Source organism: Seriola dumerili, unplaced genomic scaffold (assembly GCF_002260705.1).
Source record: "Seriola dumerili isolate Sdu_G_001 unplaced genomic scaffold, Sdu_1.0 BDQW01000189.1, whole genome shotgun sequence".
NCBI lineage: Eukaryota > Metazoa > Chordata > Actinopteri > Carangiformes > Carangidae > Seriola > Seriola dumerili.
The window spans coordinates 2,310,114-2,332,352 of NW_019174444.1; the positions used below are offsets into that span (position 1 = coordinate 2,310,114).

The 22,239-nt window shown below is 37.9% G+C and overlaps 3 protein-coding genes across 3 annotated transcripts in view; 1 reads left to right on the forward strand and 2 right to left on the reverse strand.

Moving 5' to 3' along the window:
- Nucleotides 1-12: 12 nt before the first annotated feature.
- On the forward strand, nt 13-5,841 carry gpx7 (glutathione peroxidase 7). Its single transcript, XM_022752998.1, has 4 exons — nt 13-26; nt 1,655-1,913; nt 4,830-5,091; nt 5,417-5,841. The coding sequence occupies exons 2-4, from the start codon at nt 1,782-1,784 to the stop codon at nt 5,578-5,580; spliced, it is 558 nt and encodes a 185-aa protein (XP_022608719.1). The 5' UTR covers nt 13-26; nt 1,655-1,781; the 3' UTR covers nt 5,581-5,841.
- Nucleotides 5,842-6,787: 946 nt separating this feature from the next.
- Nucleotides 6,788-14,815, reverse strand: LOC111227483 (alanine aminotransferase 1-like). Its single transcript, XM_022752999.1, has 11 exons — nt 14,632-14,815; nt 13,907-13,996; nt 12,933-13,041; nt 12,702-12,835; nt 11,119-11,362; nt 10,951-11,030; nt 10,727-10,863; nt 9,818-9,992; nt 9,581-9,736; nt 8,040-8,152; nt 6,788-7,966 (listed from the first exon to the last, which is right to left on the reverse strand). Exons 1-11 carry the CDS (start codon nt 14,734-14,736, stop codon nt 7,765-7,767), a joined length of 1,545 nt encoding a protein of 514 aa, XP_022608720.1. The 5' UTR covers nt 14,737-14,815; the 3' UTR covers nt 6,788-7,764.
- Nucleotides 14,816-17,545: 2,730 nt separating this feature from the next.
- Nucleotides 17,546-22,239, reverse strand: part of LOC111227542 (1-phosphatidylinositol 4,5-bisphosphate phosphodiesterase gamma-1-like) — a 47,614-nt gene continuing 42,920 nt past the window's right edge. The window contains exons 27-32 of the mRNA XM_022753076.1: nt 22,022-22,167; nt 21,797-21,911; nt 21,506-21,667; nt 21,072-21,160; nt 19,913-20,097; nt 17,546-19,005 (exon numbers count right to left, since the gene is read on the reverse strand). Of these exons, the coding sequence (XP_022608797.1) occupies nt 18,945-19,005; nt 19,913-20,097; nt 21,072-21,160; nt 21,506-21,667; nt 21,797-21,911; nt 22,022-22,167 (758 nt within the window). The 3' untranslated portion in view covers nt 17,546-18,944. The remainder of the gene's footprint in view (nt 19,006-19,912; nt 20,098-21,071; nt 21,161-21,505; nt 21,668-21,796; nt 21,912-22,021; nt 22,168-22,239) is intronic.

Consider the following 22,239-nt stretch of genomic DNA (forward strand, 5'->3'; position numbering starts at 1 on the left):
AGGGGCGTGCAACGTGTTGCGTTCAGGTACCGCTCAGAATCTTTTTAGTGTAGATACAAGGTTCCCAAACACGTCTCTTTCTTTCTTTCTTTCTTTCTTTCTTTCTTTCTTTCTTTCTTTCTTTCTTTCTTTCTTTCTTCCTTTCTGTCTTTCTTTCTTTCGTTCTTTCGTTCTTTCTTTCTTTCTTTCTTTCTTTGCTATGACGATTTTATTAACAAATAGGCTATAGTGTAAAGGTTACTCCCAAGGGTTTTGAAAAGCAATCCAGTTCCAAATGTCTTTTCGAAGCTATTACAAAGCTGTCATCTCTTTTCTCTTCATTAACCTGCTGCTTCTTTAGAGATGCGATGTAAACATTAATGATTGGAAATGTAGCAGAAGACATATTTTTAAAGAGTTGAAATAAATCATATGTTTTATCTTTCATCGCCACTAATTTTTATGAAGTTGATGTCTTGTCAAAAGGCATCTGAACTTTTATTTTGTACATAAAATAAAAACAGCTAATTTTTCTAATTTTTTTCTAAGTCTTCCTATTTTAAATACTGTGTCTTGAAATAGTCTTTAAACAAAAACCTGGATACTGGGTCATGCATTGCAAAAGGGAAACACAAATGGCACTCTGTGGACCACTTCATTGGCACACAGTATGTAGGCCATTCACTCAAACCTGAGCTAAACTTCCCAAACACAAGATGTAACCAAAATACCTCGTCCCAAGTCTGTGTAATTACTCTCTGGTTAGGAATGTGACTTAGCCTAAATTTCCACACAAATGAGACCCAGTTTGTGAAAACTTCTCTCACAGAGGCCTGTTATCAATATGCAGAGGGTTTAGGTTTTGCTCTGTATTTTTGGATTGTGTTCATTTGTTTTCCTCCAGTAAAAAGTAGGCCATGGTGTGCATGCCTTCATCTGCTTAATGAGCTGAGAGTGAGAGGTGGAAAAGTTTTTGTTCCAGTTCCAATTCTTCTCCATACAAAACACCTTCAAAATAAAAGCTTGAGACTCCTCACCTGCAATAAAACACATTAACCTTAGCGAATCACCAAAAGTGTCCCACGCTGGTTGTGATATGAAAAGGATTTAAAATATTTGTAGTGTACTTTGGGCTACCAAATTCTAATATATTTTGATTTTATGATTCCATTCAAAGTTAAATGGCAGTCATTTAGCCTTTTAGGATAATACTAAACTCATTTTCCCACACAACAAGAATAAAGCTGATGGAAAGTTCTAATGTTAAAAAAATACTCATGGTGGGCCAAAATTGTGATATCACTTATAATTTAATTTGACAATTGATAAATTTGACAAATCACAATATTTTTCTGTGTCAAGTATAGAATGGTTGCTTAGAAAGTACAAGAAAGTAAGACAAGTTAACAACAGTCAAAACCCCCAAAATGTTGAGTTCACAAAAACACAAAAAACCAGGAAACTATTTGTGAAGCTGGTACCAGTGATTTTTTTTTTTTTTTTTAATCTGACTCAAATGATTAATCGGTTATCAAAATTGTTGCCACTATTTTTTCCACCAGTTACTTAATTGATTAATTGACCAATCATTTCACCTCTAGAGTACTGGTTGGTTTCTTGGTGCCTGGTCAAATAATCAACACAAATTTATCAATAACGGCTTTTATTTTGTAAGTGACGTCCGATCCCGGAAGTGTTGTCCCGTCTGTCTGCTGTATCTTGACTTACCGGGACAGAACTACCGCAGGAGTTCACAGAAGTTTCCTCGCTGTTGCTGCTGTGTTGGCAGTCTGACTGTAAAGATGCTTCCCGGAGCCCTCGCCGTGTTACTGACCTTACTCAGCCTCACTGAGAGCAAACAGAAAGACTTTTATACTTTTAAAGTGGTGAACAGCAGGGGGAAGTTAGTGTCCCTGGAGAAGTACCGGGGTTCGGTAAGTCTGGTTCCGAACAGCTGACTATAGACTAACAGTTTACACCGGTGATGTTACTACAGAGTCTGTCCTGTTGCATGTCAGTCGCCACTGCATGAGAATGTTTAATTATTTTTTCTTCGTCTCCCACTTAACATCATGTTTTTAGATGTAACTAACTCAGTTTGACTGTAGCCTGCTCGGGATGTCCCATCATGTAGCCCCGCTGGCCTACGTGGCAAGAGGCCTGCAGAGCCGCTGCAGCTGCTTCATAGACTTTTCATTCAAACAAGGTACGGATCACGAGACCGGGTTAGTCTTAATCGACTGATACAGCACACTACCTGTACTACTGCAGATTTTTAATTATCTTGTAGGAGTCTTACATACATGGTTTTATTTGTAGGGAACAGTTTAATACTTGGGCACCACAAACACATAAGGCAGCAATTATATAAAGAGATTGATTAATAGCTTCATTAATGGTTAATACATAATTTACTAAAGCTTTATAGGTCAGTTATAAGACATTAATAAGAAGGTTGTGTAAAATCCTCCTGCATCCTCCCCAACGGACTGTTTGACCACTGATCTTCTGTTAAAGAGCTGCAGGACCAAAAAAAAACCTATTTATGCATTATGCTGATTATCAGCATTTGATGGGTTATTGTCCAGCCTTGTATTAACTGACTGATTTGTTGTATGAATCAGGTAAAACTAAATCATTAACTGGTCTGCACTGGAGGTACATATACTAGGTTACCTATAGCTACAGTACTGCGTAACAAAACTTCAATGCTGTTAACAACCTTTTTCGTACAGTGTAATTAAAGAGCAAATGAGGGAGAACAGACACAGGTAATATTACAGCCCACAGACCTCATCATTACTGTTTAATGTACAGTACACGTTGTAGTTTCACTCATTAACAAAAGCTTTTATGGTGAACCACTTAGTGTTTTATCAGTGCCTGATTCATACAATGAAATTACAGTAAATCACAGGCTGTATCATTAAGTGTTATTGTGTCTACTTACAATTGCTTTTCATTACTTCAGTTAGCTAATCAAGTTTAGTTCATCGCAGTTCAAGATAAATAAAGCTGAGCAGAAGAGAGAAAAATAGAAATGAAGTCATTTTTGGGCAGCACAATATTTCTGTGATTGTAGTCAAAATAATCTTATAATTAAAAAATTATACTTCATATCGAAATAAAATTCGATATGAAGACCTTATGTAATTCCTTTATTTGGTCCTCTTGAACACCTTTAAAAATAAAAAAATATGTATCCCCCTCACTGTGCTTGGTTAAAGTTCTCATGTTTTATATTTTTCCTGTGTTTTATTTGAAGTGTTGATCCATAAGAAGATATATTTGTGGTTGTTATCAAAAACCATCTCAATGTAGTTTTACATCTCCTCTCTCAGGCTTCTCTCTGGAGCTCTAGTGACAACAGGTCAGTGAGCCAATCAGAAGAGAGGAGGCTCCGAGCCTCTCAGCACTAGATGATGGGATCGTCAAACTGTAGACTGAGGGAAAATGAAATGCATGTTGTAGTGATGAGCCGCTCTTCAATCCTCTGCAGAAACTCTCCCCTACTGACTGTGAGCATGAAGCATGAAGCTGTAGCATGTAGTTGCCTGCGCTAACAAGCTTGACTTTGTCTATGCTGTGGATCTGCTCGCTAACATGTTTGATGAAAACTTAAACATGAAAAGCAGTGAATCTGATCAGACGTGCAGCCTCTGATAAAAACTGTCTGAATCACAGTTAAGGTGGTTTCCTGTGATGTAGTGCTGAATGATTAGTCAATACGTCAAACAGCAGAAAATTTTGATAATTGATTCATTGTTTAAGAACATTTTTCAACCAAACATACCAGTTATTGTCTGAAGAGTTTCTGATTGTTTCTGTTTTATATCCCTGTACACTGAATATTAATGAGTTTTAAACTGTTGGTCAAACAAAACAAGGTGTTTGGATGCTTAATCAATTTAAGAGCAGTTTAATAGCAGTTGAAAATCTTGTTTTTTCTAATCTACAATGGCTAAACAAGTGGTGGAAGAAGTGTAGTACTCCATTACAAGTTAAAGTAAAAATACTCAAGTATAATCAGCAAAATTTGTATAAAATATGTACTTTAAGTATCAAAAGTAAGAGAACAATTTCACCCCTGTGACTGATATATAAATATATCAGATATTTTTAGATTGTTAATACAGATGCATCAATGCTTAATTACCATTTTATTGTAGCAGGTGGAGGCGGGGCTAGTGCGAACTACTTTTTATGGAGATATAATATAGATATGATAAATCAGAGGTTTCATGAGATGATTACTGGAACAAGAGAGAGGGAGAAAACACGCTAAATTTTTGGTGCAATACTTGAGTAAATGTGCATAGTAAGTTTCCTTTGTTCAACCTGGAAACATTTGACGATGGAGGACATCAAGAGGAAAAAGATCATAATGTCTCGTCACAGTATCAAAGAAAATCATCTTGGTAAAAAAATGTAAACTAGAATTATTGCCTCACGCCCAACAGCTAAGTTGCAGGAAATATGGTCACACTGTTTTTGCAGAACATCACAATGTCACAGTGAAGTTGACCTTTAACCTTTTGGATATAAAATGTCATCATTTTATCAGTTCATCTTTGACTGCGAGTGAATGTTTGTGTTAAATTTGAAGAAATTCCCTCATGGTGTAACTGAGATATCACATTCACAAGAACAGGACAAGATTGACCCTGGTATCAAAACTGGGTTAGGGTTAGGGTCTGTCCTTCCTTTCACTTATAGTCATATCTGAGGAGAGCACAAGCTAACAAGCTAACATAATGAGCAGAGCATGTTGTGTACTTCAGCTGTTGACAGTTCCCCGGCTGCTGGTGGTTTTATCGTAGTGTTTTTAAAGTGCATCTATGTGGCTTCAGGTGTCCCTGGTGGTGAATGTAGCCAGTGAATGTGGCTTCACTGAGGAACACTACAAAGACCTGCAGCAGCTCCATCGGGACTTTGGGCCGTATCACTTCAACGTGCTGGCGTTCCCCTGCAACCAGTTTGGGCAGCAGGAGCCCGGCAGCGACAAGGACATCGACAGCTTCGTACGCAGAGTCTACGGAGTCTCCTTCCCTCTGTTCAGCAAGATCGCTGTCGTCGGAACTGGAGCCAACAACGTCTACAAGTATCTTGTCGGTGAGTGAGATGTGATGTTGTTGGTGCAGGGGCTAGTTTGACAAAGATAGACTCTTGACTACTGACTACTTGAACTTTGACCTTTGACCACCAAAATCCAATCAGTTCATCCTCAAATCCAAGTGGGACTTGGAATGAAAAAACAATACCAGAGACAAAAAGAAGAAAAAGCGATGTCAGAAAGAAAAGACACACTTGTGGGATGGATAAAATGAGAGGCGACAGAAGAAGGGTGAAATTGTTTCTAGGTGGAAGTCCAAATGGATGCTAAACCCTTGTTTGAAAGAATGTTTTTAAATCTTTCTTCTCCTCTGGTTTCCTGCAGAGTCTTCTGGGAAGGAGCCTGACTGGAACTTCTGGAAGTATCTCATTGATGTAAACGGCAAAGTGGTGGACGCTTGGGGACCAAAGGTTTCTGTCAAAGAAATCCGACCCAAAATAGCTGAAATGGTGCGGCAGATAATCTTAAAGAAGAAAGAGGAGCTTTAACCCCTCATCTCCAGACCGCTCACCACACAGTGTTCTGCAGTATGAGATTTAAATGCATTGGCACATGAGCCAAAGGGATGAACTGAACACATGTTGCTTGTACGATCTGACTCTGTTATAAACCATTCAAATCAATTTACACAGCGAAAGCAAATTCTACTCACTGTCTGAAAGCACTGATGAAACACCACTGTGTTTTTAAAGGTCCCATATTTTACGTTTCTTGTGTTTTATTTGAAGTGTTGAGCCATAAGAAGATATATTTGTGGTTTTAAGAACCAAAGACCATCTCAGTGTAGTTTTACATGGAGCTCTAGTAACAACAGGTCTGTGAGCCAATCAGAAGAGAGGAGGCTCTGAGTCTCTCCTCTCTCCTTTACTTAACATTTTAAGTAAACCTTAAGGAAAATCTTAACTTAAGGTGTTTTGTATAATGTGCCCCAGTTTCTGAATACAGGCTGTGTGCATTTATCTGTCGACTTTGATACTTTCACAGTATTAATCTAAAACCTAGACCTGTTTATAATCAAAAAAGACATGGAAAACTCACTTTATACTATATGGGACCTTTAAAGACATTTGAGGCTCCAGTTTTAAGCCAAAGAGCTCCTGTTTCCCTGTTTGTTAGTCACGTGGCTGATGTGTTCGGCTTTTTTTTTTTAATAAACATAGACTGTGATGAAAGTGATACCTTGCTATTGAGTTAATTATGATGTTTTGTTTCCCTCGACTTATCCTAAAACATTAGTAATGTCAATCTGTAAGCTCTGATAGCTTACTGCATATCTCTTTGTTTGTGAATTACTTTTTGACAAACAAAAAAATTATACATTTTGGTGATTTCCATATTTTGTCACCTCCATCAAATGTGCAAGCCCAATTTGTGTCAAACGTAAAGGTCACCATTTCAAATCTGTACTGACACCTTTACATGTGCCTGTGAAGAAGTTTAATTCCAGCTGCAGCAAACTGATCTTTGTCTTATTGTTGCAACTACCTAACTTAACAAAAACTAGAATTACCACCTCACGGTTGTATCCCTCCACCAACCAGCCAAGTCGCAGGAAATATGGTCACAATCTCCCTGAGTTACAGCATTGAATAATAGTCAGAGGTGTTTTTGCAGAACATTATGATGTCACAGTGACATCATTGACCTTTTGGATATAAAATGTTATCATTTAATTTTATCCTTATAGACCTTTGAGTGAAATTATGTCATAATTAGTGTATACATTTGTGAGTTATGGCCAAAAACATGTTTTGTGAGGTCACCACGATTAAGATCAAGTATTACTGAGATATCAGTTCACAAGGCAAAAACCGTGTTTTGTGAGGTCACCGAGACCTTGACCTTTGACCTTTGACTTAAAATAGCGTAGGGACAGATTGTACCTTAACACTAAAACATTGTAAAATCTGAAGAAATCCAAAATCCAATCCAATCTTTAGGTTTCTTCAGATTTATATTTTGGCTGTGATGAGATTGCCACACATGTTTAAGTGTTTAAATTCGTGTTAGTGTTAACTTTTAATTGAATTTGTTTTTAAGTCATAAAACTTGTTCCAACCTTTTGAGTTTGTGTCTGTGGCACCTGTGCCCTCCATTCCAAAACCTCACACTGCACACACATAAATATTGTGTTATCATATTTTTATACACATTGATTTATATCAATACACAGAGTTTTGGTCACATTTCTTTCATATATCTACCATATCATGAAATTGTCGTAGTGTTTTATTTCCATAGTTTATTTCATGTAGTACTGTCACATAAATCTTCATAACCTCTGGGAAAGGATAAATGTTATGGTGCAGTTTATACCATCCAGTTTTACTCCTGTTGTGATGGTATTTCTTTTTTATTTTTGTACTTTTGTTTATTTATTTTTAATTTTATTTCACATAATCAATATGTGAAACTTCACAACAATATTCCTGTCTCCAAATATCTAGTAATATTTTCTCGTATTCCTCTGTAAATGACTCAGTGACTGAACCAGGCAACAATTGTAATGCATCATCTCTGTCCACACTTGCTGTCTTTCTCCAACTTTTTCACATTAAGGACCCTGAACTGACACAAATTAGACCACAGAGCCCCATCTAAGATTTTTGCTTTTGCATGTTTTATTAAAGAGAGTTTTTGAAACCCATGAACCAAAATAGTCATATATTCTGTCATTGGATGGAATTTAGTGACAATAAATTATTCCCCTCTTTGCTGGGGACCCCCAGGGACTTTCCTCCAAGACCCCTGGGGTTCCCCGGACCCCACTTTGAGAACCACTGTGTCGGAAATCTGTCCGTGAGGCGATGGTGGAAGGAGCCGAGGCGAGCCAGGACCTCCTCCAGAGTGTCAGGTGGAACAAGGACACATAACCTGAGAGGGAGTCGTGTTAGAGACAGCGCTACATACAGCACCTGACTGATGTGGCCAACTTCACGTCTCTTACCTCAGGTGGTGTCCGACAGTCGCCGCACCGTGCTGACAACCTGCTCCTACTAATACACCTTCCTCCTGCAGTAACCTCTGGCAGTACAGAACATCCGCCTCCACCTCTAACATCTAAAAACAGAGATGATGTGAATGTTTCAGTATCTCATTATTGATGTAACTGACAGAACCACTACATATGTATTTTGTTATTTGATTAAACATTAATGCTCCTTGCAGGACTGCAATTTATTATTCATATTTATTTCTAATTAACTTTATTTTGGCATAAAATGGAAAAGTATCTATCCACTGTGAGGAGCAACAACCCTTTTCAGTGATCTGACTCTGAATCTGATTATCTGTTGTTATATATACACTACAACCCCACCATGTCTGTTAACACTGCACCGCTAAATGTTTATGCACGTTTCAGCTCATTTGCTGCAAATCACACAACGTAACTCTATAAATAATGTGACACTGACGAGAGTAGAAGAAAAAATAATGTTTACTAAGATAAATTATGGAAGTCTGTAAAAAAAAAAAAGTCAGTACAAGTTGAATTTTATATTGTAAAGAAATGAATGGAAAATTGGAAACATTTCCAAAAAAAGCAAAATGAAATGAAAAAATTCTACTACTTGTCTATAAAGCACTAAATGGTCTTGGGCCTGATGAGGCATTTAAACCCCTCAGGTGATCTGGGACAGGTTCACTCAGTGTTCCCAGAGTCAGACCCAAACAAGGTGAAGCAGCTTTCAGTTTCTCTTTCTTCACCTGTGGAACAAGTTTCCTGAGATCTGCTGAAACTGTCAGCTCATTTATGTCAGGGCTTTAAAACATCACTGTTCGCTACAGCTCACCAATAGATCGCATACATAACATCTTTTTAGTCTCGTGCATTAGCTTGTTGTTAATGTCTTTTGTCACTGCAGCACTCCTTTAAAAATGGTGTCCTAAGTCTACGACCTGATTTTATGACTTATTCAAATGTTTTTATTTTCATCTATTCAAATTTGTTTTTATTGTTAGTAAATGCTCCTTTAATGTCATCTTGATGTTCTATTTGTGATGTGTTTCCATGCCTCCGTGCCTTGTGTCTGAATGGTGCCTCATTAATAAACTTGCCTTGTTATTCCAAGATTTGAGCTTTCAACCCCAAAACTACATCATTCATTTGGGGGAATGTTTTTACTCACAATTTTATGCACCAGAAAATAGGCAGTTCAGCTTTTTTTTTTAATAAACTTTAAAATACCCTGCCATAAGAAATGTTCAGTGAACATTTTTAAATGACACCTGAAAACGTATTTATTTGACTTGGCTTTTAATTGATTTTCTCATATTTTACTATTCTTACTGGTGTCTGTTTTTATTTTCATTTACTTATTTTATCATCTATTGTCTTTCATTGTCTTTCAATCCGCCCTTATTTTATTTTACTATTTGATTTGTTTTTTATTGGAAAGCACTTTCAGCTCTTGTATGAAATGTGCTCTATAAATGAAGTTTATAATTATCATTATATTATTATAAAGTGTTACCAGTTCTTCTCACCTTGGCCTGCTCTATGATCTCAGGTGGTAAAAGCAGACTGGGATAAAGGTAGACTCCCCCCATTGCAGGCTGACAGCTCATCCCCGGTAGACTGTTCAAGACCTGCCAAGCCCGCTGAGCATTCTGGGACAAAGTGGTCTGAGTGAGGAGAATCTCCTTCGATGGAAAGAACGACAGAGATTGTAAGTTGTAATAAAACATAGAACAGGGCCCGGTACCGGAGGGGATGTGTGTCACCTGTTTGTACGTGTCATAGGAAGGGTCTCCAGGCTTCGGCGGGTTCACCATGAGATCCAGAGCGAGTTGTCCCATGACTGGAGTGCTGATATCAGTACACAGCATGGTATCAACGTAATGCATCACCCCAGGGTCCATGTTGACTGCCTCCATGAATCCTGCCCTCAGACCACACCTAGGGCACAGATAGAGAAGTTACTTGAAGATTTAATATATACTGTATAGACTTTCTAGTAGGTGGGTTGATGCAACCAAAAAAACCCCCCAAAAAAACAGATTCTTTCAGACTAGTTTCAGGTTACATCCCTGTTTATCCAAAGTCATATAAAATATTCAAATATTGTGAAATTATGTCATAATTGATGTGTGAAGTCTTGAGTCATGGCTAAAAAGTGTTTCGTGAGGTCATACTGACCTTGACCTTTGACCTTTGAAAATCAAATCAGTTTGTCCTTGAGTCCAAATGGACATTTGTGACAAATTTGAAGAGATTGCCTTGAGGAGTTCTGGAGATATTGCATTCACAAGGCCAAAACCACATTTTGTGAGGTCCCCAGGACCTTGACCTTTGGCCTTTAGCCACCAAAATATAATCAGTTCATCCTTGAGAACAAGTGAATGCTTTTACCACATTTGAAGAAAGTCCGTTAAGGCGTTACTGAGGTATTACATTCACACAGAAAAGAAAGAAGAGGCGACAAAAAGAAGGTATGAAAGGCGATAAAAAGGTTTGTGTTGTTTTTTATATCTGGCTGTAGTTTTTACAATATTATAAAAGAGCAACGGATAACGTAGCAAGCGTTAGCGTGTTTATATACAGTCTATTAGCGTGCCAAAGCAAAACCCTATCACAAAGAAAGAGTCCTGTGTGGAAGCACACAAAATGACAATGACCATCACAGAACTCACTCTCCCATGCAGGCGCTGGATAAAGAGTGAAAGGAGACCAGCTCCACTGTCTCTGAGAACTCTTTTCCCATCTCAAACAGGACTTTCTTGTAGGAAATAAACTGCGTGTCCTGCCCGTACACACTGTCCTGGTACACCTGCAGTGCACAGGGGGGAATAGATACTTAATGTGAGCAGCAGGCTGCCAGTTACTGAATGAAATCCAGTTTATAGTTTATAATCACCTCATCAACCAACAGAAAGAGTCTCTCAGCTGCAGCAAACTGAATCACCTCCTCTATTGATTTCTTGTCCTGCACATGACCTGCAGAGACAAACAGCAGCATGCAGAGGTGATGACAGCAGGGAGGTTTACACAGGTGTCTCTTACCTCGCCGCTGTGCGATGTTTACCTGTGGGGTTTCCTGGGTTGCTGATGTAAATGGCTCTGGGTTCACAGTGCCGCCTAGCAACCGTCAAGGCTCGCTGCAGCTCGTCCAGGTCTACAGCCCAGCCTCGCTCCTCGATCAGCTGATACGGCACCAGCGTCACCCCGGCCTCGTCCAGCAGCATGGGCAGTGTGTGAGGGCAGGGCAGGGGGGTCAACACACCGGTCCAAGTCTCCCCCTCCCCACTGGCCAGCAGTTTCACAAGCACCTTAACACAACAGAACGATTAAAAATAATAATATTAGATTTTGTGATTTTGGGTTTAATTTAAGTTTTTCTTCATTGCATCCTCAACAACGATGTAATAATACAATAAAATACATTTTGATGATTTTTATTTTTTTGTTTTAAATGTCTATTAAAAAAGAAAAAGTTACATCTTATGGGTCAAATTTGACCCGGTAGTATTTATAGGTTGTTCATGCAGAGAAATACATAGTTTTGTGTGATAATTTTAAAATTATGTTTCATGTCAATAATTGACTTGAATTCTATTGTACAGGAACACGGAGCAAATATGATCCCACTCAGACCCCCCTACTGTCTTTTTTATCATTGCTCATTTTAACATATAAGAAAATACAAACAAGCTAATGTTGGAATTATTATTATTGTTTATCATTAGCCTCTCGTGGTCTGACAATATATTTTCCTGTTCTGTTCATCACAAGTAATAAAATAGATTAAATACATTGTGCCTATTTTAAATTAAAAATTATTTGTACACTGTGAGTTAAATGAGGTCTAAAGTGCATAAAATATGAAAGTATGTATGTATGTGTGTGTATATATATATATATATGGATAAGGTGTAAAAACCCTTTTCTAACACATTAGGAAGTTTAAAGGATAATTCTAGTTTATTTCAACTTGGGTCTTATTTTGTTAATTTCGCTATAATTTCTATCAGTTACGACCACATTAATTGTTGATATCTAAGAACGTGGAGATATTATTCAAAAGAAATCTAATGGGGCAGGAAACACAAGCAGTCACATGATGAGGCAGAGTTCAAACAAACTTTTAGTTACTTTTTTGGGGGCATTTTTTCCTTTATTCAGATGGTGAAGTGAGAGAGAGACAGGAAAGTCAGGGAGCGAGAGAGGGGTCGACATGCAGGAAAGGGCCACGGGTCAGATTGGAACCCATGGCCTCTGCGGTTGGGACTAAGCCCATGTGGTACGCGCTTTAGCAGGTGAGCCACCGAGGCGCCCAAATCAAGCTTATTCTTTAGAGAAAATGAAGCTAAACAGTGAAATTATTATATTGATTATTGATATATTGATAAGCATTATGTGGTTCATGTTGGGCAAACCACTTAGTTGATGAGCCCCTGGTTTAGATCATCTGGCTGAGTTTCTGTCTTGACTACTTTTATTTTTTTGCCTCATTTGAGTCTGTTGCTGTGTTCCCAGATCTCAGCGATTAACTTGATGAATATAATTTTACCATAACTGATAGAAATAATGACCAGAATTATCCTTTAACATCCAGATACCAGTAGATATTAGCTGAGTGTGGCGTCTATAATGACAGCGTATTTTTACCATCAAGGCCCTTTGAGAACCAGCAGAAATGAAGATGTCTTTGGTGTATGAAGGAATTTCGGTATCTCGTCTCGTGATGAACTCAGCGATGCTTTTCCTGACATGAGGCATGCCGGAGGAGTCAGTGTAGGAACCTAATGGATCAGTCGTTGGATATGCTGTTTCTATACAGTTGTTGATGTTTTAAATGTAAGACAGGTTGTACAGAAAAGACCGTTCTCTGATCCTCACCTGCACTTCCTCCCTCACAGACCTCCAGGAGACTCTGAGCCCTCAGCCTGGCGTCCAGAGGAAGACTTCTGTCTCTCAGCAGCTGAGGGTGCAGACACGCTGCCAAGACCTGAGAAAATAGGCCCAGAAGTTAGAGAATGTTTCACAATAGTATCCTTGTCAAGAAAGCAGCACCAGAGAACATGGTTGCAAAGCATATAACACAAACTAGCTGCAATTGATTTGATAATGATCAAATGTGTCACAACAGCCAAACAACAAATCAAACGACAAATCATATTATACAAATGTAAGGGAAGATGCTTTTTTGGTATAAGCCCCATCATTTATCTATATATATAATAATAATAATAATAATACATTTTATTTGGCAGCGCCTTTCACAGCACTCAAGGACACTTTACAGAAGATTAAAAACACAATAAAAATAATAAAAACAATAGACAGTTAAAAAGAAAACAATGAAATTATAGCAAATATGCAGATTGAAACAGATGAGTTTTGAGTCTTGATTTGAACTGGGGTAAAGAAACAATGTTACAGGTGTCTGGTGGGAGAGAGTTCCAGAGTTGGGGAGCAGATATATATATTAGATATATATAATATGAAAATTAAATGCAAAAATGATTATTCCAACTGAAATTGAGACTCATATTGCAATTGCAATATCTGCCAAAATAATCACAATATGATTTTTTTGCATATCGTTCAGCCATAAAAAAAACTTAGAACATGTTGTTGTTAACAATGTAATAAAATAACAGCAGTCTAAATAGCATGACAGTGACAAAAAATGCAACAAACATATTCATTAAAATTCTTAAAAACAAATGCATTGAATAGATGAATGACATCATCACACAGACAGCTCTGATTATCACCAATACATCCTAAAATGACAAATTTCAGTTTCCTGATCTTATGTCCAATCAAAGCTCACAGAATCAGGCAAAAGCACAAATGACAAAACTAACCTGTCGAACAAATGAGATGGGTTTCATTCCTGCTTGGTGGGAGTCACCTGAGCTGACATCAATCACCTCTCTGAAGGATTTCTGCGCCCTCTGCAGGACAACACATGTTAATGCAGGAAGGGTTTGTCCAGTCTGGATCATAAAACCACCATGGATTTAAAAGAATCCTAAATAATGGGGAAATCTGGAAGTGTTTGGAAGATTTTGAACCCGGTGGCAGAATGAGAATTGCACAGTGAAAATGAGGCTTATAGGAAACCAGTCTAATTGTAGATGGTTTCATAGTTCTATAGCCATTACACTGTGAAACCAACATTTACTTTATAATGATAAATTAGAAAAAAACGTTTCTATTGCAAGACATGTCCGATAAATAAAGTAGCAAAAATACAATGTTTTTCTGTGAAATCTAGTGAAATAGAAAGAAGTACAAAATGGAAATACTCATGCACCTAAAAATTGTACTTGAATAAATGTCCTTAGTTACTTTCCACCACTGTAGGTTTTTCATTGGTTTGTTGGAAGCTGTCACCTGTTGCCACCTGGACTCGACATTTTTAGCCTCTTTGCATCTGAAGGCAACAAGTTGTGGACTTCCTCATATCAAGGTTTATGTTTGTAGATATCCAGCATTTACTCATTGAATCAAACCACAATTGTTTTTTTCGGGGATTTTGAGGCCAAGTGTAAAAACTAGATAAATAAATGAGATTGCTGGCACTTACCTGTGTGTTCTCTTGTGTGATGTGTGCAGCCAAACTCTGCAGAGCACTGTGTGGTGAGGCTCTGATCCCCCTCACTCTGGGATTCACATGCTGCAGGGAACTCATCGTCTTGTCACTGGATGTCCAAAGTATTTACTTAAAAATGAAACTACCCACTAAAATCTTGGGAGCATGGTCAGAAGAACTGTCGAAGTTGCACAAGGTTTAAAATAAACCCTTCTGCAGAAACTCCATTCTGACAGGAGGGAGGTAAATGGTTAACTGTTCTGTCACTGAAAATCTCAGTATGGATCAGCCTCTCCTGTTTGATGCGTAATCCTTTAATGTATGCTTCGTGCTGCACTGAAACACAGAAAGACCTGATCTCTGAGGTGAACTCTTGAGATCCAAAAAACTTTCATAAAGCTTTCATAAATAGTCATTTTTCTTTCACAATCAGCAAACATTGATGATTTTGAAGCTTTTGGACATTAAAAAAAATGCTCTTATTAAATAAAAATAACCTGAAATAAACTGTTATTGTGATTTTATAATAATGAGCTTAGGTTTAGATATTTATTAGATTATTTCAGAAATTCATGATTGTAGTATGTTTGCTCTGTATTTATTCATATCAATGGTTTTCTAGGTTTTCTAACATGTAACCTGTAATTTATTTGATACTGAATGCTGAAGTGTCAGCATTGTCTAGTCTAAAATATCATTTTCAGACATAAATAAATGTAGATATGAATACATTATTTCTAAAATGTTATATTAAATATCAAGTCATTTCAGTAGTTTCATATAAATGGTATTTTATCTAGAATCTGATTAATCGAAATAGAATATAAAATGTTTCGTTTTGTCCCATTAACAGCACAAAATCTAAAGATATTCAGTTTACTATTACACAAGACAAAAAGCAGCAAATCGTTACAACTGAGAAGCTGGAACGTTGAAACGTTAGACATTTTTCGCTGACTTGATGAATTGATTATTAAAACAGACTAATCGATTAATCAGCTAATCATTCCACTGCTCATGATAATGGGGTCATAATTGAATGTTAAGCAGAGAGTGGATATTTTAGCACTTAAATTGTGCATTTACATGTAATCTTTCTTATGTTCCTACAATATAATAACCCAGTTTATTTGTGATTTACTCTTAATTTTCTATACTTTTTGCTTCATACAGTAGATCATTTACAACAAGAGACTGTCACAGCCACTGCTAACGTCCAAACTGCAGGTTATCACAAATGACACAGAGCGAGCTCATTGGTCAGATTTTGATTTTCCCAACTTTTGGGAAGAAAGAAGCCAAATTGGGTAAGTGGTGGGTAGAAATAAAATGTATTTTTTAATAAAACATGCAGTCAAAGTCTAAGTCAACAATCTAGGTTCCACAAAAGAAAAACTATTTTTTAAAACATGTTTACGGTTCCCTGAGGTCTTGCTTCAGTTTGTTTCTTTTCTTTTTTTTAAGTATATTTTTTGGGGCTTTTTATGCCTTTATTGGATAGTACAGTAGAGAGACAGGAAATGGGGAGGCAGAGAGAGGGGGAATGACATGCAGCAAGGGCCGTCCGATGCGGGAGCGAGGACTGTGGCCTCTACACATGCGGCGCCTGCTTAGACCACTACGCCACTCGACGCCCATGGTTTGTTCCTTTTCAGATTATAACTAACTCATTTAACCACTAAATCATCAGCTAAGAAGTTTGGTTAATTTTCTGCTCTCCATCTACTTGGAAGTGAATAATTCACTAAAGCTACATCAAGCAGGCATCATACCAGCAAGCAGCTCTTTTATATCCATATTCATGTCACTGGTTGGGTCTGCTTATGAATCTACCAACAGGTCTTTCAGTGTCCAACATACTGTGAGTGGATGCTGAAACCCTGTAGATGATTATATTGATAGTGGTTTTATAATTAAACATATTCTTTAAGGATCTGAAGATCTGGATTGAATTGTCAGTTTTGACTGTATGTATTATATAAAAAAAAAACACCACACGGACATGTGTGTTCGTCTCAATACAACAGACCGGCGTACATGAAAGAGCTTTATTAAATGGAAACTTGCACAGGATTTGTAATGCAGAGTAATAATACTGGACAGTTAGCATAGATACAGAGAGAAAACGACACCTTGAGTCAAATTGCCTAATACACAATGGCTATAGGCCAAGAAGACAACCTTTGCATAGAAGTCCCTACCCGGTGCAACTGCAGCGCAGGGAGAAAGAGAGAGGTTTGTGTCTATGGGGACGTTTAAAGGGAGCTCCAAGTACACAATATTCATTTCTACATAAAGTTACAGTATCTTCAATCTGAAGTCCATTATCATTCCCCTAGTGTGTTCTTTCATCTATTAAAACAGGGTCTACACCCGTCTGATAAATAAAAGTTATATACAATGAGAAATTAGACAGGATGATGGGAAGGTGGAGTAGCTACAGAGAGAGGGTGGGGGTGGGGTGTTATTAGATATGAAGCCATGCAGTGGGTCAAATTTGGCAGATCCAGGACCAGTTGAACCACAGTCATTGATTAGAGCCGGATGATGGGAGCTGGTTCCAGTCGCGTGGTTCAGACGTGAGGTGTGAAATCTGAGCCGGCAGGTTAAAAAGAGTGCTTTGCTAGTTTTCTGTGATTAGCCCTTGTTTGTCGTGTGTGTGTGTGTGTGTGTGTGTGTGTGTGTGTGTGTGTGTGTGTGTGTGTGTGTGTGTGTGTCCAGTCAAAATGGACACACCTCAGTCCGTGTGCAGGTGACATCCAGGGGGACGTTGTGAGGAACGTGGTCTTCCTCTCTCCTCCTCCTCCTCCTCCTCCCCCCCGCTCGCTCGCTGTTCTCATGCTTCTTTATAAAGGGAGTATTCATATGTTTAGAGCCCTTTGAAGAAGACCTTATCGGTGTGGTTTGGTGAGGATTTGTTTGACACAGTTCGACACAGTCCCAGGTAGACCTAGCAGTGACAGGAAGCCCCCCCCCCCCCCCCGTCCCGTCACCTGAAGGCGGAGTTCATGAAAGACTTGGTCTTGATTTGGAGGAACAGATGTCAGTCTTTAAATCCCTATGGAATCCATTTCATGAGTAGTGGTCTGATTCCTCCTCCAGTTTGTTAGTAGTTGTCCCTTAAAGGGCCACTATTCCAGTTGTAGAGAAAGCAGTCAGTCTGAAGCATTAGAGTAACTACACTCATCAAAGGCACATACATGATATTTCCTTTTTCCTACGTGTGCCCACTGCTCCCTTTTTCTATCCACATACCAAGGTTTTTTTTCCCTTCCATTTGTGTAACCTGAGATTTCTTCTCCCTTTGATCCTGTTTTTTCTCACTAAAGCCTGAAACACAGTAAGAGCAAATCTGATGAGTTAAGGACTGAATTTACATTTTTATTTGAGTTCTGTAGTTTTCTAAACTTGTCAATAATCTAAATCCTAACTCATAAGAGAGGTTTGTTTGTTCTTTTACTCTTCACTGTCCTGGACAGGGTTCATCTTTGTTGTAAAACTGAGATGTGATTTTCTTTTGTGACGTTTTGTTCTGGTGGCAGTTGGCCAACAGCAAATTTATGATAAGTAGGTGACATTCACTACATTAAGCGTCTCTACCAGACCAACGCATCATGATTACAACTGGAACATATTTTCATCACTGATTAGAAGAAAGAAAACAGTGATAAATGTCTGTCTTCAGATGCCTTGTTTTGTTCGACCAACAGTTCAGTTTCGTGTCACGTACGACAAAGAAAAGCATCAAATCCTCACGTTTGAAAAGGTGGAGCCATCAAATGTTTGGTAAATTAACTCAAAAAATGATTATTTGATGAATAGTTGACAATTAAACTTCCTGTCCAAGGGCTAATTAACTAACTAATCAACTACTTGTTGCAGTTCTAATGCCGCGAATTAACAAGTAAAACAAGTTTTTGTCGGTGTTCAGAACCCTTCACTTGTCCTGTCTGTTGTTCGTCATGAAAACATCAACTCACTCTTAATGTGTTCCAGCCTGAAATCTGTGATTGTTTTTATAGCTTAGTTTTTTGTTGTTTGTTTAGTTTTTGTCCATGAGATGCTTCTGTTTGTCGTTCACACTCTCACTTGTTCCTCCGCTGTTCGCTCAGCACGCTGCTGTCAAATCTCACAATCTATTGTGAAGGAACGTGTGTGTGTGTTTGTCATCAGTTATAAACAGATTGCATGTCGCTGCTGTAGAAAGCCCGTTCCCTCTGTCGGGCTGTCGCTGCTCAGCACCTGGTGGCAGCAAGCGTCAGGCACAGTCTGCGTTTGAGTCGATCGCTCTCTGGTGGACGGGAGGATTAACTGCGCTTTGCTGCCACCTGCTGCCTCAGCTTCTCCCTCCTCTTCTTCTCCATCAGCCTGGAAAAGAAAAGAAAAGAAAAGAAAAGAAAAGAAAAAGCGGATTATTTCTCATGTTACTGTTACTTACAGCTCTGGTTTGTGCTTATGTCTGGATATTTTTGTCATGTTAAATACAGTTTATAAGTAATCTAATAGTAATATAATCTAGTAATGCTAGATTATACAAAAAAGACTTGATTTGGCATTTGACAACAGATTAATCTGCAACAATTTTGATAAGTAATTAATAATTAGACAAAAACAGCAAAAAATTTGTGTTGAATCGAGGTTTTAAGTTAAACCAATCACATTCGATGTTAATAGGTTTAGGGCTTAAATGTGTCGATATCATGACAAACACAAAATAAACAATGAAAAACAAAAAAATTATTAATAAATATATATTTCCTGCCATGTTAAGGACATTATGTATTATAAGTAAAGTTAATGCAAATATATAAAAGTATATATAAAAAATAAGAGCTGAAACAATTACCTGATTAATAAATCTAGGAAATGGAATCAAATTAATCTGCAACTATTTTGACAATTCATAAAATATCAAAATTTAACTGGTTCCAGGATCTGAAATGTGGATATTTTCTGATGCTCTTAGTCGTCTGTGATAATAAACTGAAGGTCGTTGGACCGTTGGTCACTTTGTGTTCTGGATGGATGGATATTTTTTGCTGTTTAGACCAAAAAATTTGTCAAGAAAATAATTGTTATTGTTCAAATAAAAAAAGTTAGAAAACAGCAAATCCTCACATGTGAAAGTCTGGCAACCAGAAAATGTTTTGTCAAAATTGTTAATTAATATTCTGTTGGATCAATGAATCCTTTCATCATAAATAATAAATGTAAAATACATGTAATTTAATTGGATGTCAGTCAGTACATGTTTCTTTGTGGTAAGCTCAGTCACCTGCGGTTTCGAGCCTCCATCAGCTCACTCAGCTGATCCTGAGCCGCTCTCAGCTCCTCCAGACTCTGCTGGTAGCTGAGGTCCGCTGAGCCCGACCTCTCCAGGAGGGAAACCTGGTTGGACAGCTCGCTGGTTCGATCCCGCAGCAGCTGGATGGACGTGTACAAGTTCTCGTCGTCTTCCTCCTGCATGAATGCATTTTTATAAACATAGAATGTACAGTAAATATAATACAAAAATATTTACAAAAAGGTCTGCAGATGATTTTTGTTATTACTGAATAATATGATTATTGTTTAATTAATTGTTCGGTTTATAAAATAGTCAATGTAGAAAATGCCAGTCACTTGTTATTTTTCCACAAAATTCTCTGATTCATTGTAAATTGTATAAAATCCCAACAAAGTGAGTTTGAATTATTGCTTTAAAAGATTTTTCTGATTCAGTACATGAGTATTAATTTTACATAATTTGTGAAACGGTTTTCCAGAGTGTGAAATAGATTGACAAATAAAACACAAATATTCTTAATTATATTGTGACATTAATTTCAAAAGACAAATTTTAGGGAAGACAAATATGAACATTTTGACCTAAAAAAAAAAAGAAAAGTCAACTTGGAGATACGAAAAGATAAAGCAACTCCACTGCACTGTAATACATAAATAATAAAACCACAAAAAATATATTAATTAGAAAAAATTTGGGCCAATAATATAAAATAAAGAAATATAAAATAAGAAAGAAAAAGGTTATTCAATAATCAGTTATTTACAGCCATATCTGTAAATAACAGATTATATAATAATAGATTATTGAATAGCCTTTTTTTTTTTTTTTTGAAAAAAATGTCAATCACAAATGTTAATTACAGCATGTTAAAAAATATTTATTATTTATTTGACAATATAATCATATTTTTGGTTCAAAGTACTGACTTCGTACAAGATAAATAAATAAATAAATAAGAAAATAAATAACAAGCTTTTCTGTTAATAACTCATCACGGTACTAATTGGCTCTTTTTATGTGATTTTTTGGGAACAATTTTCCATACTGTGATGTAGATTGATGTACAAATTAAAATCATTCTTCATTATATGGTGATATTGATTTCAGTTGTCAGTGAGAGAGAGAGAGGAACTCAACTGTTGTGTACCTTTGCGTTGACGATCTCGATGTGGACCAGAAGTGCCGCCAACTCCAGCTCCTCACTGTAGCTGTTCTTCAGAGGTACACTCCTGTAGCCTGACAACACACAACACACAACACACAACACAGATCACTCACCAGCGAGGGAAATGAGGTGTAATTACTCCTAGTTGTTGGCATTTAGTTGTGTATATGTATGTGCATGGATGTGTTGGGTGTATATGCACACCAGGACGTATATGACTTAAGGCGATATATATTTATATATATATTAACCTAAAGTTAAAAAAAAAAAAAGAGCTGGAGCTCTGACTGTAAGAATCACTTATATAAAAAATACCATTTATTTAAATTTTTTTGTGATTGAACATAACCCAACGTTTGTAAAAATGTCCAATCTCAGCTTTGTGTTTGGTGAGTGGGTGATAAACGAACGCTCACCTGTCCGGAGCAGACGGATAGGATAGGTCGCCTGTGCCAGGAAGTTGGGGTCACTGAACATGTCCTCCTCGTAGACGGTGAAGCGCAGGAAGGAGAAGGTGGGGTTATGGATGTCGAACACAAACTGCTTCTGTACCCACACAGGATTCAGACCGTTATCAGCTGGTGAGTGGGGGGTGTAGAGAGGGGGAGGGAGATGGAGAGAGAGAGAGAGAGAGAGTCAGGACGCCCAGTGCAGCATGAATGTGAAGTGAAGGAGCACTGTTGTGGGTTTTTTTTTAACCGTCTTACCTACGACGTCTGTCTTGCACTTAAAGCTGTCGTAATCAGCTGCACAGATCTCCACCTCCACGAAGGGACAGACGATGCTGCGGCCATTTTTAGGCAGATGACGGGCCCCCAGCACCTGGAGGGAGACATGGAAGAAGGTGAGAGACAGATACACTAACTTTAATCAAACTACTAGTTTGATCCAAGCTGAGGACTTTTTCTTGTTCTCTCCGTGATCAGTCTGACCTGTAGCTGGATGGTGATTGGCTCCACGTGCAGCGTGTCCTTGTCGAAAGGGTCAAAGGCGTCGTCCCTCATGATGTCGGGCTGGGGGACGTAGCCGCTGCTTCCTCCGAGCATGAACAAGCCCTGGTTCAGCTGCATGGGTTTATCTACAGACACATATTGAGTACACATCCCAGTTCAGGAGCTGGACCCTGAGTGTTTCTCTTTTGTGGGATGTA

Excerpts from the sequence above, each read along its gene's own strand:
- LOC111227483 (XM_022752999.1), bottom strand. The coding sequence starts at position 14,736 with ATGAGTTCCCTGCAGCATGTGAATCCCAGAGTGAGGGGGATCAGAGCC. Across the intron at positions 13,997-14,631 it reads TCACACAAGAGAACACACAG|AGGGCGCAGAAATCCTTCAG; the intron begins GTAAGTGCCAGC and ends GTTGTCCTGCAG. Across the intron at positions 13,042-13,906 it reads CCATCTCATTTGTTCGACAG|GTCTTGGCAGCGTGTCTGCA; the intron begins GTTAGTTTTGTC and ends CTATTTTCTCAG.
- gpx7 (XM_022752998.1), top strand. The coding sequence starts at position 1,782 with ATGCTTCCCGGAGCCCTCGCCGTGTTACTGACCTTACTCAGCCTCACT. Across the intron at positions 1,914-4,829 it reads TGGAGAAGTACCGGGGTTCG|GTGTCCCTGGTGGTGAATGT; the intron begins GTAAGTCTGGTT and ends ATGTGGCTTCAG. Across the intron at positions 5,092-5,416 it reads CGTCTACAAGTATCTTGTCG|AGTCTTCTGGGAAGGAGCCT; the intron begins GTGAGTGAGATG and ends GGTTTCCTGCAG.